General features: G+C 44.2%; 1 protein-coding gene and 1 pseudogene across 1 annotated transcript; both read right to left on the reverse strand.

The window, feature by feature from the left end:
* Positions 1 to 1,250: 1,250 nt before the first annotated feature.
* Positions 1,251 to 13,851, reverse strand: LOC121481565 (cytochrome c oxidase assembly factor 7). The gene is made up of 3 exons (XM_041739034.1): positions 13,701 to 13,851; positions 10,587 to 10,727; positions 1,251 to 2,516 (listed from the first exon to the last, which is right to left on the reverse strand). The coding sequence occupies exons 1-3, from the start codon at positions 13,804 to 13,806 to the stop codon at positions 2,068 to 2,070; spliced, it is 696 nt and encodes a 231-aa protein (XP_041594968.1). The 5' UTR covers positions 13,807 to 13,851; the 3' UTR covers positions 1,251 to 2,067.
* On the reverse strand, positions 3,443 to 4,833 carry LOC121481564 (annotated as a pseudogene).
* Positions 13,852 to 17,080: the final 3,229 nt, after the last annotated feature.

A 17,080-nucleotide genomic window follows, 5' to 3' on the forward strand; every position in this document is an offset into this window, starting at 1 on the left:
CTCAGCGGTTGAGCATCTGTTTGCCTTTGGCTCAGGGCATGATCCTGGAGTCCTGGGATTGAGTCCCACATTGGGCTCCCTGCATGGAGCCTGCTTCTCCCTCTGCCTGTGTCTCTACTTCTCTCTCTGTCTCTCATGAATAAATAAAATCTTTAGGAAAAAAAAAAAAAACCTTCGCATTTTTGTGCAAGTAATTTCCAGAACTTTTTCATCTTGCAAAATTCAAACTCTATACCCATTAAATAAATCTGCATTTTCCCCTCCCCCTAGCCTGTGGCAACCACCATTCTATCTACTCTGAGTTTAGACACCTTGTGTAAATGTAATCACACACTATGTCTTTTTGTGATGGGTATTTCCCTTAGTGTGTCTTTTAGGTTCATCCAAGTTATAGCATGTGTCAGATTTTCCTTCCTTTTAAGGCCGAGTGATATTTCATTGTATGTATAAACATACTGTTTATCCACTCACCCACTGATAGATCTTTGGATTGCTTCTGCCTTTTGGCAATTGTGAATGCTGCTATGAACTAGGTGTACCCATAAATGGAACTGTTGGGTCCTATGGCCATTCTATGTTTAATTTTTTGAGGAACCACTATATTGTTTCCCATAGTGGCTATGTTTTTACACTCCCACCAACAATGTATAAGGTTCTAATTTCTCCCCATCTTTGCCAATGCTTTTAAAAATATATATATACACACATAACAGCCATCCTGACAGGTGTGGGGTAATTATCTCATTGTGCTTTTGATTTGCATTTCCCTAATTAGTAGTGATGCTGAGCATCATGTTTATTGGCTTACAGAGATTATTTTAAACATTACACAAGAGGAGGAGCTGGGAGGCAGGTGGGGACAGAAAAAAAAAAAAAAAAAAAAAAAAAAAAAACATTACACAAAAGCTACTTCACATTTAAAACATAAACTCACTTTTTAAAACTTCTTGTCCGCTCCTGGGAAAGTCCCTCTCTTCTACCAACTTGAGAAGCTGGCAGGCTGTGCTTACAAACCTTCATCCACACAGCAAGCCTTCCTCCTAGGACAGCTGCACAACTGGAAGCCGGCGAAATAGTAGGTGGTGGTGAGATCAGACCTGTTATTGCAGGAAAATGACAAGATCGCCCCCTAGTGACATGTTAGGACGTTAATTTAAAAAGCAAATGTTTAAAAGAAAAAGCAGAACCATGAAGAACATAATCTCCACCCTATCCAGAGAATCTGGAGAGAAACTAATAACACAGACGACTAATCGATCAAAATAGTTTATTCACAGGGACAGTTAAAAAGGCTCAGTTCCAAGGGACAAAATGTGTCACAAAACCCTTGCTTACAAATCCCTAGTGGAAGCTGCCTTGGGAATCATCCTTCAGGTTGATGAGCAATGCCAGGGAAGTGGACTGGAGATGCCATCAACTGCAAATTGCAAAACTAAGGGAAGGCTTGTATTTCATCCTCTTTGGCAATCCTGACACAAACTACCGCTAACTTTTATGTTGCACATCCCTCCCAATCTCTATGAATTTGCTGAGGATCTGACTAAAGGCAAAAAGGAAGCCGACACCAATGATTACAGAAGCCAGAGGGTGGCAGTCGTGACTATTTGACTTGTTCTTAGTGCCTCAAGCCCTCTATTATGTAAATCAAGATACTTTGATTTTCAAGCCCTCCCAACTAAAATAATAATACTAACATCTGATTCCCTCAGGCACCAGTGGCTGCTGATTTTTCCAACTTCCAGCTTTTTTTCTCCCCTCCATACCCCCCACAATCTCTAGGGCTCTCTAGGTTGCTGTTTCTCACTGAGCTGTAAGACTTTGAGAGTGAAAATCCCATAAATGTGTGTGTCTTCACAGAACACAACGGAGAAAAAGCATACTGACTGAAATAAACATTTTAGGCTACAACCCAGTAGGTGACACTCTGGGGCAATGGGTCTTCTGTAACCAGAGCTACTGACATTAAGTCCCAAGTCTTCCTGCTCCAGCAGGTTAACCTTCAAGGGCTGCAGAAGGCATAGGAGGTGCCAGTCTCAAGCGGTCTGTTGCCTAGAAATATAGCCCACACTACCCAAAGGTCAAAGGCTGGACATTTTTCTGCTGTTCTTTGTGCAGCTGCCGGGCCCGATCTTTTAGTACCTCGGCCTTGGCCTCATCTTTATCTACACCATCCCCTAGCCTGTACATGCGGCTGGCATTGGCACAGGCCCAGACATGGCCCAGGTCACAGGCTTTCATTGAGTATTTACATGCCAGGCCCATGTCCTTGGGAAAGCCAGGGGCACCCTGCAGGAACATGGCACTGAGATTGAAGCAGCTGGAGGCATAGTGGCCTTCACAGGCCCTTGTGTAGTAGTCTCTAGCCTTCTCCAGGTCAGGCTGGCCGTCCTCATTGACCTGTCCATCATGTGCCAGGAGACCGACATTGTGACATGCCTCCACAGACTTCTTTCCAGGCTTCTCACACGCCATCAGAAAGCAACTGGAGGCAGCTTTCAGGTCCTGGGTTAGTCCACCTGGGGGGAAGGAAAGGGGAAAAGAAAATAAACCCAAGCCAGGGCAGAACTTGAATGTCTCAGGCCAAAGTGAGAGAATAATTGCTGAATAAAGTTCATATATTTTGAGCTAAGGCAGCACGAAAGGAAGGTGGCCCAGTATGATGCACAAACGTTCCAGTTCCTTTAGCCTTGGAATTTTTTGTTCAAATGATATCTTCTGAGACAGGATACCCCTAAAGGAGGTAAAAAGGAGATTATAATAGCTACCTCATGGGTTACAGCAAGAACATGTGATGTTATAAGCACTTTGCTCAATGTTCGTTAATTTCAATGTATAATGAATACAAATTATTTGCCAACTACTGTATTAGGTTCTGGACAATAAACAGACACTGTCCCTAGCCTCGTGCATCTTAGAGTCTAATGAAACATATATTTAACAACCACACAATGTATGATTTTTTAAAAATTTATTTATTCATGAGAGACAGGGAGAGGCAGAGACACAGGCAGAGGGAGAAGCAGGCTCCATGCAGGGAGCCCGGCGTGGAGCTCGATCCCGGGACTCCAGGATCACGCCCTGGGCCAAAGGCAGGAGCTAAACTGCTGAGCCACCGAGGGATCCCCTCAGAGGTAGTTTCTGGCACATTTTGATCTTCTTCCTCTACAGAAAAATACTTCTCAATCAAGCTTAATGAAGCTTTGCATACAACTCATTGTCATTGTTTTGTAGAGCTATAATTTTGTTCAAACCACCACATTCTTCAATCATTACACTAAGTTTCTCGATCTCACCTAGTTTCTTAGCAGCTTGAAAGATATCTAAATGGGCAGCCTGGGTGGCTCAGTGGTTGTATAGTTGGTCACAGCCCATACAGCTTCCTTTTGTGCCTTTTTTTTTTTTTTTAAAGATTTTGTTTACTTATTTTAGAGAGAAAGAAAGTGAGTTAGGGGAGAGGGACAGAATCCCAGGTGGAGTCCATGCTAAATGTGGAGCCCCATCTGAGATCTGATCTGATGACCCTGAGATCACGACCTGAGCCAAAACCAAGAGACAGCCACCCAGGGGCTCCTTCCTTTTGTGTCTTAAAGTCTTCCTTAGAATGCCAATGAGAAATGGAATTAATCCTTGATTCACAACTTACTGTGTCTGGTCCTAGAAACCAGATGTCATCTTTCACACCGTCCACATTGCTTTCTTCTGAGTATTAGTTTGGGGACTCATTACAAGCTGGAAAAGATGGCAAGTGCTCCAACACCTATTACAACACAAGTCTGTTCATCTGTCCCAGTGATAATACTTCCTATGGCTTTTAGCACAGAGGTCACAATTAGCAATTTAGTAGCTCTTCGAAGCTTCACATTTTAGGGCACAACTCCTCTTTTCACAACCGTTTCAATCTGTTCATTTGGACCATGAGTATAGTAAGAAATGGTTCTAACATTAGTATCTGCTAATACTTCTGGGTCACTACAATGCAGGAGATGAACTAAAGTAGGAAGAATTTGCTCAATAGCATCTAGAGAAGTGCAGGATCCTTGCTGCAACAAAAATTTGAAAGTATCCAGATAAGCTTTTCTAAGTAACCACATGCTAAAGATGACATATCATGAACTGCAAGAAGGGCCAACAGTGGGTCAAATGCAACATATTTGATAACCAAGTCTCAGAAAACTGTACTATTTTGTACAATGTTTCCTAGAGCTCATACAGCTTGTTCACTTATGTGAGCAAGGGAAGATGTCAATGGAGAAATGAATGCTAGGATAGCACCTCTATCTCCCACAGCCTTGGTCTGTCTGATAACCCAGAAGCAATGTCAGTGAGGGTTCAAGCAGATTCAATTGAATGGGACTATGAATAGTTCTTCCCCAAAAGGATGCAAATTTTAGAATCAAACCAGCCCAGATTATGTCTATATGGGCTGTGTTTCCCCAGAAAGCAGTTTCTTAGCATCTTGAGCAGCCTGCAGGTGGCTTTCCAAATTGTTGCTATTTATTGTCTTTGACAATGTTATCAACAGACCAATTTACAATGCTTGGTTGTTATAGTTTTCCTGCAGTGGAGAAGTAGCATTATCAAGAAATGAACTTACATTTCTTTTTCAGCAAAGTCTCTCTTCTTAGCTTTTCTCAGGTCCCCCTTAACTTCTACTAAGCAACACCTCATTTTTATACTGTCTTTCCCCTTGTTCTTGAATCTGTTAAGGTGGGCAGCTGGTGAATTGGGACTGTTGTTAGTAGACTTGGTTATGACACAACGGGAGAAAGGCCAGCTCAGACTTCCACAGAAAGTATAGGCTGTGGGTTGGCTGCCTTCAAACACATCCACTATAGTTCAGTACCAAGAGGTGTCCATGGTTTATATTCTTAAAAGTTCATTTTAGTTGCCTTATGGAAAGAGGATCAGGGATTTGCATTAATCTCCTAACTGTAATCCAAGGAGGAGAGGAGAGTGGCTTGCCTAAGAATGGTAAGAGGACATATAAAAAATAGTGAAAGGGAATAAAGGGGAAAGGAGAGAAAATAAGTGAAAATATCAGTGAGGGTGACAACATGAGAGACACCTAACTCTGGGAAACGAACAAGGGGTGGTGGAAAGGGAGGTGGGTGGAGGAATGGGGTGACTGGGTGATGGGCACTGAGGGGGGGGGCCTTGACGGGATGAGCACTGGGTGATATGCTGTATTTTGGCAAATTGAACTCCAATAAAAAAAAAATGGTAAGAAGAGAGGGAGAGAGGACAGATTTGAGACATATTTTGGCAATAAGCTGGCCCTGAGCTATTAGGTTACCTCAGAGAGAGATAACACTTGCTAAGGGTATCTCTTGGAAGATAACAGGGACAAAATATATTGGGGGTGGGGGAGAAGAAAACAATTAAGAATTCCATATTTGGGGGCCGCCCAGGTAGCTCAGCGGTTTAGCACCACGTTCAGCCCAGGGCCTGATCCTGGAGACCCAGGATCGAGTCCCATGTCGGGCTCATTGCATGGAGCCTGCTTCTCCCTCTGCCTGTGTCTCTGCCTCTCTCTCTCGCTCATGTCTCTCATGAATAAATAAACAAAATCTTAAAAAAGAATTCCATATTTGATTTGTTAAGTTTGAGATGCCAATGAGAACTCCAGGTAGGAATGTCTAATAAACATCAGCTATGAGTAGTCTGAAGCATATAAGAATGGTCTAGATTAAAGATTTGTTTGCATTATCATTAACTTAATCTGAACTTTCATCTTGTCCTCTAAAGTAATTCCACTTTTTAGAAGAGCAAATAGAAGACTTTTTTTCTTTGAGAGAAAGAGACAGCACACACGAGCAGTGGGGCGAGGTGCAGAGGGAGACAGAGAGAATCCCAAGAGGCTCTATGCCCAACGCAGAGCCCGACATGGGGCTTGATCCCATAACCCCAAGATCATGACCTGGGCCAAAACCAAGAGTCAGATGTCCAAACGACTGAGCCACCAGGCGCCCCCAAATTGAGGGTTCTTAATCAAATAGAAGAGAAACAAAAATCATCCATTGTTAGCACCACCTAAAGATTACCACTACTTCATTTTTGGTGTATTTCCTCTTAGCTATGTAGTTTGGTTTTGCTTTTTTGTTTTAAATAATCTCTACACCCAACACAGGGCTTGAACCCACAATCCCAAGATGAGGGTCCCATGCTCTACCGACTGAGCCACCCACGCACCCCAATTTGGTCTTGTTTTCACAGGTAACCATGAGCCTTCTTCACTCCCTGTTAGAAACCCTTCTTAATTTCTGTTTTATTGGCTGCATAATATTTCCTCAAAGAATTGTGTGTCAGAGTTAACTACTATTTCTTTTCATAGGACATTTAGATTTCTTCAAAAAATAGTTCAAGGCTGATTTCGTGTATGAAAACATTTGGCCAAAACATTCCTTAGGTATGTACACCCTAGGTATACAATCCAAAGTAACTTTTGCAGCAACCAAACTGTCAGACTTGTTCACATTGATAGAATGTTTTACAATTTTTTTTTAAAGATTTTACTTATTTTTTTGAGAGACAGAGGGAGAGAGCACAGCAGGGGGAGGGGCAGAGGAAAAGGGAGAACAAGTAAACAAGTAAACTCCCTCTTTGAGGGCAGAGCCCAACTCTGACTCTGAGATCATGATGTTAGTGGAAGTCAGATGATTAACCAACTGAGCCACCCAGAACGTTTTACAATTTAACAAAGCAGCCACATCTGTTCTCATTTGATGTTCAGAAAGGAAGGTATGAGCAGACTGAATTACCCTAATTTTGTCAACAAAGAATTTGTGGCTCAGGGAAGGAAAACGTCTTGCTTGATGCTACACCTTCTAAAAGTGGGTTCTTTGGCCTCAGACTCTTTCCCTTACCCCGAGCTACCTTAGTAACCAGTCTGTGTCAAGAAAAGACACTAGGTGGTTTTTTTTTTTTTTTTTTTTTTTTTTTTTTTTTTTAAGGAAAAGAAGGCAAAAGCAAAAAGAGTGGAAAATTTTTGGATCAGAAGTAGGCAGAGGAAGTCAACAGTTTTGGCATTTATTTACTTATTTATGTATAAAATATTTATTTATTTATTTTAGACACAGAAAGAGAGAGTGGACAGGGAGGAACACAGGCAGAGGGAGAGAGAATCCCAAGCAGGCCCCACATACAGTACAGAGCTTGACATGGGGCTTGATCCCACAACCTGGAGATTATGACCTAAGCTAAAACCAAGAGTTGGATGCCCAACTGACTAAGCCACCACATGGGAGAGAGAAACCTAAGCAGACTCCATGCTAAGCATGAAGCCCAACATGGGGCTCAATCCTGTGACCCAGGAGATCACCACCTGAGCCAAAATCAAGAGTCTGCATCACCCAGGAGTTCCTTATTTTCTTATTTTTTAAATATTTATTTATTTGCGAGAGAACATGCATGAGAGTGGGGGCAAGTGGCAGAGGAGAATGACAGAAGAAAGAGAATCAAGTAAACTCCCCACTGAGCGTGGAGCCTGACATGGGGCTTGATCTCACAACCCTGAGATCATGACCTGGGCCAAAATCAAGAGTCAGATGCTTAAGCAAGTAAGCCACCCAGGTGCCTCACAGTTTTGGCTTTTAGACATGTCAGGGTCCAAGATTTGCTAAACAGCACTCCTAAAGGGCTTAAGTAGCAAAGATCAGCTACAGAATCTTCTGTGACTACTATGGTTTGAATAGCTAGAGAAATTTACTTAAGAATGTCGGTTTAACAGGATTAACTACTAATCTCTAAACACTCTGTGTTCTTTCACCTTGACACAGTCTCTGCCTGAGACGACTCTATTCCACCTCCACCAAACTCCACTCTGTCCTTCAAGTCTCAGTTTCAATGCTGCCTATGCTTACTCTGTGACAGTACCCTGCGTCAGCACTGAACACACACTTCTAGCACTGAACCCCCACAGGACTGTATATGTCTCTTTGAAGATGCTTATCAAGCTTTCCCAGGTGTTACAGGTATTGGTGTCCTTTCCTGCTCCTGGTCCATATCTAATTCATTGTTTCACTGAAGGTAGTAACAGTGTGCTCAATAAAGGAACATTTAAGAAGGAAAAAAGTCTTCAATGTACAACCAGTAATCACATCAATTTGTCTTAGAAGAGAAAATCACTGTAGAGCCACTTTTGTTTTCCCTACTTCAATGAGGATCTCAAAGTCCTTGTAAGAAATACCGTAAAATATGGTATAAACATTACTTTTAGAAAGGCAGGGAGGGGGGTGGGGAGGCCTGGCTGGCTCAGTCATAGAGCATGTGACTCTTGATCTCATTTTTGTGAATTTGAGTCCCAAGTTGGGTGTGGAGATTAAAAAAAAAAAAAAAAAAAAAAAAGGAATAAAGACAAAAAACCCAATACTTTACCAAGACACAAATCCAGAGACTTAATAGCTAGAATATTTTTGGTTTTGCATGCTGCATCATATAGGTGAGTTCACACCATATATATAAATTTGTATTTGGCTTTCTTCACTAAAATATATATATATATATCATATTTCGTTTTTCCCCATAGCTACAAAAATTCTCTAGGAACATTATTTTTTAATGGGCTAAATAACATTCCATCCAGTGGACATAACATAATTTAATGAAGCTACTACTGTTGGCACACAGGTTTTGGGGTTTTTTAAATCATTAATATAATGCAGTTATGTATTACTTGTAAATTGTAAGTCAATGAAAATAAAATTTTGCTAGATAAGTAAGACCAGGGCATCTTTCCACATTGACCTAAGCTGATGGCAGATACTTAACTGACTGAGCCACCCACGTGCCCCTTTAAGATATGTATGTGTATAAAAAAAAAAAAAAAAAAAAAAAAAAAAGATATGTATGTGTATATATATATATATATATATATATATATATATATACTTATTTATTTGAGAGAAAGAGTGCATGTACGCAAGTCAGGGGAGGGGCAGAGGGAGAGAGAATTCCAAGCAGACTCTCCACTGAGTGTGGAGCCGCACATGGGGCTCCATCTCACAACCCATGAGATCATGACTTCAGCTGAAATCACAAGGTAGATGCTTAACTGACCGAGCTACCCAGATGTCCCTACATTAACGTTTATTTGCATTTTCAGTCATTTCCTTAGGATAGGATACTAGTAGAACTACTAGGTCAAAAAAATGTATCTCTGCTCCATCAAGGGAAGCTGATATTCCTGTTAATGCTAAACTTCAAAATAGAGACTACCATAGATCCCACATCTTATGTGAAAGCAGGAATAGTTCACACAACTCTAGAGAATTAAAACAACATACTCTTCATGAAGTTCTCACTGAATATCCTAACCAGGCTTCGCTGGGCACTGGGAACGAGTGATAATTCTCAAGAAGCTCATACTGTAGTGAACAAAAAAATAGCTGCCTGTCAAAGATCATATTTCCTATTTGTGGTGTTTTTGTAATATGCCCATAAGTTCTTTGATATCCCTTCCTTCAAGAGGTAGGATGTTAGTTCTCTATTAGTGTGAGCTAGACTTACTGATTCACTTCTAACAAATAGATTGTGATAGAAATGAAAAACATGTGACTTCTAAGGGTAGGTCATAAAAGACACTCTGGATTCTATTATGCTCTCTCTTTTAGATCACTCATTATGGAGGAAACCAGATGTTGTGCCATAATGACACACAAGCAGCCAACAGAGAGATCCCTCTCATATGGAACTGAGGTCTCCCGATAATAGCTGGAAAGGCTTTTCCTAACAAGCCATGTGACTGAACCATCTTAGAATTGGAAACTCCAGGGATGCCTGGGTGTTTCAGTGGTTACGTGCCCACCTTCAGCTCAGGGCGTGATCCTGGAGACCCAGGATGGAGTCCCACATCGGGCTCCCTGCATGGAGCCTGCTTCTCCCGCTGCCTGTGTCCCTCCTCCCTCCCTCCCTCCCTCTGTCTCTCATGAATAAATAAATAAAAATCTTTAAAAAAAAAAAAAAAAGAATTGGAAACTCCAGCTCCAGTCAAACCTTCAAATGACTATAGCTCTAGCTCCCTGGTTAATGTCTTAACTGCAACCTCATTAGAGACCTGAGGCATATAGGTAAGCCAAGCCCAAATTCCTGACCTATAGAAACTATGTGAAATAAGTTTGTTGGAATAAGTTCTTATTTACTGATAATTTAAACTCTACTCACTACTCCAGTGATAACTGCAATTAGGGCATGAGGCGAAATGATAAGATGGTAGTGAAATAATGATTGGTCTCTTGCTCTGTGCCAGGCACATGCTGGTGCCTTTATCTGCATTACCTTATTTAATCCTCACACCAGCCCTATGAAGCACGTGGTATTTTTCTCCATCTTACATGTGATATAACGGAGGCACAGTTAAAGCGACTGGCTCAATGTCCTACTACTGTTAATAGCGTTCCCCAAGGTCTGCCTGACTTGGAAGGCTGTGCTCTTCCCTCTATCCCTCTGTAGAACTCTCCAAATCTTCCTATAACGTGCTTCTCCAGGGCCTGTGAGGACCCTTCTGAGAAGAGGGCACAGCATGAAGAACAGGATGTGATGCCAGCATTAGTATCCATGATAATGACCAAAGAAAGCAGGCGTCTCCTTACCTTTCCCCGTCACATAATAGGCCCCCAGTTTGTAGCAGCTATCGCTGTGTTTGTTCTCTTCACAGTTGAACTTCAGCACCTTGGCAGCCTCCTCAAAATTCTTCTGGATCCCTTCCAAATAGTCCACCAGGCGATAGCATCCTGTGAGGAAAAGGCAAGAGCTGCTCTTCATGTCTGGTGCTGCTGCACAGCAGTGGGGAGGGCTGAGGTGTGGCAGGCCAGAGTGTGTCTTTCATTTAGGACCAGCCTCTGTTCTCCTGAGGTGTGGCAAGGTGATCTCACCACAAAGAATGCAAGTGGTGTCCAGCCATTCCTACAAATGGTGTCATCTGCCCTCAGCCAGGGACTGAGCCACATACAGGCTGGAGAGACCACGGCCGCTCTATTGGCTCTGCCACTCACCAGCCACTGTGGTGGAGCCCTTCTGTTCCCTGTCACCCAAGGCCAAAGACTCAGAATTCCATGATTGAAACTTTGCTGCCTTTGGTTGGGGCTTCCCAGGAAGTTCAGCAATAAAACACTGGAAACCAAAATGGTCTATGGGCTAGTCTCTGTTGTAGCAAGAAAGGGGTGCTCCCATGACTATACTCCTCAGCCAGGCTTGAGAATGAGAAGTCCAAAGACAGACTAGGAATAGAAGCTACTAAAAGAGTTAGAAACAGACTCTCTTTGGCAGTCTCTAGTCCCAGTGAGCCTCCTCCCAATATCTCTCCCCTCTGTCTCTGTTCCTTCTTCTTCATCTCAAGTAATACTCATCTCATTCACTTTCATTCAACAAATGTTTGAGCATCTATGTGCAACTGCATACCTTACACTGTTGTAGATGCTAGGAATACAGTCACTTGCTTTCCTAAAAATTACATTCTACAGGAGGGGGAAGAAATAAGTAAATGGGTGAGCAAGATAGATTTATTTTTTTAAGACGCATTTCAACAGTAATAAACGTTATATGATTGAAATAAACAGGATAAGATAGTTTGTTGTGCACGCTGGGGGAATAATTACCATAAACTGGGCAATCAAGGAGGGCCTAAGGACCATGTGTAAGTTTAAATGTGAATAACAAGAATGAACTAGCTATTTAAAGATAATGAAATGGAAGGGGGCAGAAAGTCTCAGGCACAAGAAACAATAAATTAAAAGGCCCCAAAGAGGGAATAAACTTAGTACAAATACGGAATAATGTGGATGGAGATGGAAACGGGTAGGAAATGAGAGAGGGACGCTGGGGTGGCTCCGTGGTTGAGCTTCTGCCTTCAGTTCAGGGTGTGATCCTGGGGTTCTAGGATCGAGTCCCGCATTGGGCTCCCTGCGTGGAGCCTGCTTCTTCCTCTGCCTGTGTCTCTTCCTCTGCCTGTGCCTCTCTCTCTGCCTCTCAGGTATAAATGAATAAAATCTTAAAAAAAAAAAAAAAAAAGGAAATGAGGAGAGAAAGGCAGGGACCAGGGCGTTGTGGAACACAGGAAGGGCTTAGGATTTTATTGCAGGTCAAAGGCAAACCACTGGAGGGTTTTAAGAAGAGCAGTGATATGATTCAATTTGCATTTTAAAAGGTTATTCCAGAGTATGTTTGTATATGTCCGGATGAATATGGAACAAAATGCTGGAGGGGGTACACTCCGCGCTGACAACAACAAACGGGCTATCTTGTCATTTAAACATCGAATAAGATAGCATTTAATAGGACAGATGAAAATGTAACTATCAGTTTGAGGGTAGAGAACAGATTTTTAGGGAGTGAGCATGCAAACAGTCGGGTTAGGCAGCTATCTCAGTAATTCTGGGGAGCGTCAGGAAGGCTTCAAAGGATAGCAGCTACAGGAACTGCAGCCTCCCGACAGCTCCTCCGGGACGCGCTGCAGCCCTCCTCCCCGCGGCCCTACCCAGCGCACTCTCCTGCGGGCGGCACCACGAAGTCTCTCCTCAAAAACACCTAAGGGGGGCAGCGCGGGCAGCGGGTGGGGCTCAGTGGTTTAGCGCCGCCTTCAGCCCAGGGCTGACCCTGGAGACTCGGGATCGAGTCCCACGTCGGGCTCCCTGCGTGGAGCCTGCTCCTCCCTCTGCCTGTGTCTCTGCCTCTCTCTCTCTCTGGGTCTCATGAATAAATAAATAAAATCTTAAAAAAAAAAAAAAAAAACCACCTAAGGCTCTCCACTGCCTACACAATGAAATCTAAATGCCTTACCTGATACACTGCAGCCCGGGTTCCCTCTTCAACCTTATTTCTAACCGCAGCCTTCGGCAGCACCTAGAAGGCCGCCGTCTCCTCACTCAGCCGACTCCTCTGCTCCCGCTCCCCGCCCTCGCCCTCGCCCACAAGTCCTTCCCCGCTGTCCTGCTCCTAGGGACTCCCACTCTTCCCAGGACCGAGCCACCCTGGCTCAGCCATCACACTGCACAACAACCCTGGTCAGTCTGTCAGCATCAAGAAATAGCTACATCCTAATCTAGAAAACAGGCTGCAGGCTATCAGAAGGGAAGGCCAGTGCCATTTTTTCCCCGTATAAAAATGAAGTAGGAAGAAGAAAACCAGCTAAAGGTACTTGCTGCTCTGGGCGGCCTCTCTTGGGCGTCCCAGCCACCAACACACGCAAGTCAACTCAATGTTTCCAGAACACAAGGGACACACACATTCAGGCCTCAGGGCCTTTGCACCGGCTGTTATCTCTGCCGAGCATAAGTCTCCTCACCGCTCTGTTCACACGCCACCTTCTCAATGACCCCCTGTGGCCACTTCATTTAAAATCGCCGTCCTCAACGCCCCATAGGGTCGTCCTTGTTCCCACTGCACTACTCTCTGACATTTCTAGCACGCGATTCCATGCATCTCCTTACGTTTATTGTCCAATTCTCCCCCACTAGCATGTAAGCTCCAGAAGAAGAGGGAGTTTCGTGGGCTCACTGAGGTGCCGCCCCAGCTGCGAGCCCCCAAGTCCTCGACGAACCCACCCCCTTCCTCTCCGACACACACAGGTCGGCAGGGGCCCCCCGCGACCCCACGAGCCCCCGGCCGGGGCCCCTCCGACCTCCCGCAAAGGCGGCCCGCGACCCCTGCGGCCCCCGCCCCGCCCCGCCCCGCCCCGCGTGTCCGCAGCCTGCGCCGGCGGCACTCACCGTCGGGGTCCTTCTCGCGGTAGCACTGGTAGTTGCACTCCACCTCCATGTTCTCCAGGAAGGACTTCACCTGCTCCTCGTCCTGGAAGTCCACCACGCCCGCCATGGCCCCTGCTCGCCGGCCGAGCTCAGCCCGCCGCTCCGCACGCCCGCCGCGCGGTCACGTGAGCAGCGGGGCGGGGCGGGGCGGGGCGGGGGCGGGGCGGGGCGGGGCGGGGCGGGGCGGGGCGGGGGCGGGGCTTGCCGCCGAGTGCGCGGCCGCTCAGCCTTTCCCGAGGCGGGAGCGCGGCCGACCTGACGTTGAAGACCTTCGGCCGCCGCATCTCTTGCTACTCTCCCTCCTTTCCTCAAACCGGCGACAACCTTTCTGCAGGACTACTTCTGCGCCGCCTTTGCGCCCTTAATGATTTTCTGTCTGCAGTTATTTATTTCTTCATCCATTCCTTTGTTGGATGATCTCTGTGCCTGCTGGGTGCCTCACCGTCCTTGGTCCCAGTAATACAACAGCCAGGAAGTAGTACCTGCCTTTAAAGAGCTTGCGGTTTGGTAGGAAGACATTTGTTTATTCATTCAGCAAGCATTCTGAGCAACTACTCTGGGCCAGGTGTGCTTGCAGAAACCAATATTTGTAAGTCTGTTCTAGTGCAATGAAATGAGAAGTCTGGTTCATCTGTGCGTTCCTCTCAGGTCTACCCCCCCATCCTCCCGTCCCCAACCTGAACGACCCAAGAAAGGAATGGCTGTGGGGAGATGATGACCGCAGCACGGCAGCTGCAGAGGTTGTAATGATTCTGTTACAATATAGCAAACGCTTATTCAAACCGTGTTGAACTTTGTTCCAGATTCTATTCTAAGATACAAAGTCCAATTTAATTCTCACTATGACCCTCATTGTGACACTACTGAGTAGGGATTCTTATTATCTTCCTTTTAAAAAAGATTATTTATTCATTCACGAGAGACAGAGAGAGAGAGAGAGAGAGAGAGGGGCAGAGACACAGGCAGAGGCAGAAGCAGGCTCCATGCAGGGAGCCCGACGCAGGACTCGATCCCGGGACTCCAGGATCGCGCCCTGGGCCAAAGGCAGGTGCTAAACCACTGAGCCACCCAGGGATCCCCGAGGATAGACAGATCTTAATAAGAATTCATGTCCCCCTGCACCCCAATGTTTATAGCAGCAATGACCACAATAGCCAAACTGTGGAAGGAGCCAGGGTGTTCATCGAAAGATGAATGGATAAAGGAGATGTGGTCTATATATACAATGGAATATTACTCAGCCATTAGAAACGACAAATACCCACCATTTGCTTAGACGTGGATGGAACTGGAGGGTATTATGCTGAGTGAAGTAAGTTAATCGGAGAAGGACAAACATTATATGGTTTCATTCATTCGGGGAATATAAAAAATAGTAAAAGGGAATAAAGGGGAAAGGAGAGAAAATGAGTGGGAAATATCAGTGAGGGAGACATAACATGAGAGACTCCTAACTCTGGGAAATAAACAAGGGGTAGTGGAAAGTGAGGTGGGCGGGGGGTTGGAGTGACTGGGTAACAGGCACTGAGGAGGGCACTTGGTGGGATGAGCACTGGGTGTTATACTATATGTTGGCAAATCGAACTCCAATAACAACAACAACAAAAAAAAAGAATTCATGTCCCCTGTTTACTAAATTGTGACCTTGAACCAATCACAATTATGAGCCTGATTTCTCTTCTGTAAATGAAAATCTCTTGTGGTTGTCAGTAGGACTAAAAGTTCATCTATGCAGTTGTGCTTAGCAGAGTGCCTGGCTCAGAGTCATTCCTGTTTCCAAAATGTTTCTTGTCATGCCCATAATGGCATGAAAGTCTGTGTCCCCCGTGACACTGTGCACTCTGTATCCCTTTTGCCAGTCACAGGGTCAAGAATAGGGCAAAGTGGGGCTGACTTGGTTGGTTAAGTGTCTGTCTTTGAACATGAGAAACTCCTAACTCTGGGAAACGAACTAGGGGTGGTGGAAGGGGAGGAGGGCAGGGGGTGGGGGGACTGGGTGGCGGGCACTGCGCGGGGCACTTGACGGGATGAGCACTGGATGTTATTCTGTATATTGGCAAATTAAACACCAATAAAAAAATAAATTTATTATTTTAAAAAAAAGTGTCTGTCTTTACCTCAGGTCATGATTCCAGGGTCCTGGGATGGAGCCTGCATTGGGCTCCCCTGCTCACCAGGGAGTCTGCTTCTCCTTCTCCGTCTGCCCCTACTATACCCCCACTTGTGCTCTCTCTCTCTCAAATAAATAAGTAAATACATAAATATTAAGAAAAAAAAAACCAACAAGCCAAACAAACAAAGAATAGAGCAAAACTTGGTGAGGGTGATGTAGATAGCTAAATTTAGTGAGGGACAGGCCACAAATGTGCACATTTACTTTTTAAATTAATTATTCAAGTAATACCTGAATACATGCTTATTGTGAATTAATCTCATATTTTTCATCTAATATTCCTTTTCATTAAGCATGATATAGCTTGTAGACATTGTTTAGACTGTTACAGAGAAATAGAAGGTCAGAGAAATTAAATTATTTACTTGAACACATAGTGAGAGGACCAGAAGGAGAAACCAGCCCTCTTAGAATCCTAGAGTTCACAGTAACCATCCTGGATCTTGGAGGGAGGAATTGAAGAGCATTATAGCACTCAACTCCTGACTCCAGAGTTAGAGTCAACTATTATTAATTGATCATTAATTATGAGTTTAGTGCTTTAGGTTCATTATCTCATTTATTCTTCATTCATTCAACAAACGTTCCCTGGATGCTTAAAAACATGCACCTCTTGGAAAAGGGAAAACACTGGTCAATAAACATGTGATGAGATGCTCCTCCTAATGATTAAAGGATGGTAATCATTTTTTATCTCTTCAGTCAACAAAGATTGGCATCCTGTGTTTGAAAGAATGCAGAGACGGGTGTGCCTTCAGCACAGGTCATGATCTCAGAGTCTCAGGATTGGGTTGGAGCCACATTCGCTCCTTGCTCAGTGGGGAGTCTGCTTCTCCCTCTGCTGCTCACCCCATCATGCTCTCGCTCTCTCTCATATAAATAAATAAAATCTTAAAAAAAAAAACAAAACCTAAATGGCTTTGAAAGAAAAAAGAATGTTGAGAAATGGGCTTTCTAATATATTATTGGTGGGAATGTAAATTGATGCCTCCTCTTTAGAGAGCAATTTGATAATATTTATTAATGTTTTAATGTCTTTTATATGCTTTTGGGGGTGGGAGAAAATTTTGCAAGCCTATCCCACAATGGACTTGTATCCTGAACGTATAGAGAATTCCTACAATTCAACAATAAGAAGGAAATGTTTTTAAAAATGGGCAAAGTGTAA

The sequence above is a fragment of the Vulpes lagopus genome, chromosome 23 (assembly GCF_018345385.1).
Source record: "Vulpes lagopus strain Blue_001 chromosome 23, ASM1834538v1, whole genome shotgun sequence".
Lineage (NCBI taxonomy): Eukaryota > Metazoa > Chordata > Mammalia > Carnivora > Canidae > Vulpes > Vulpes lagopus.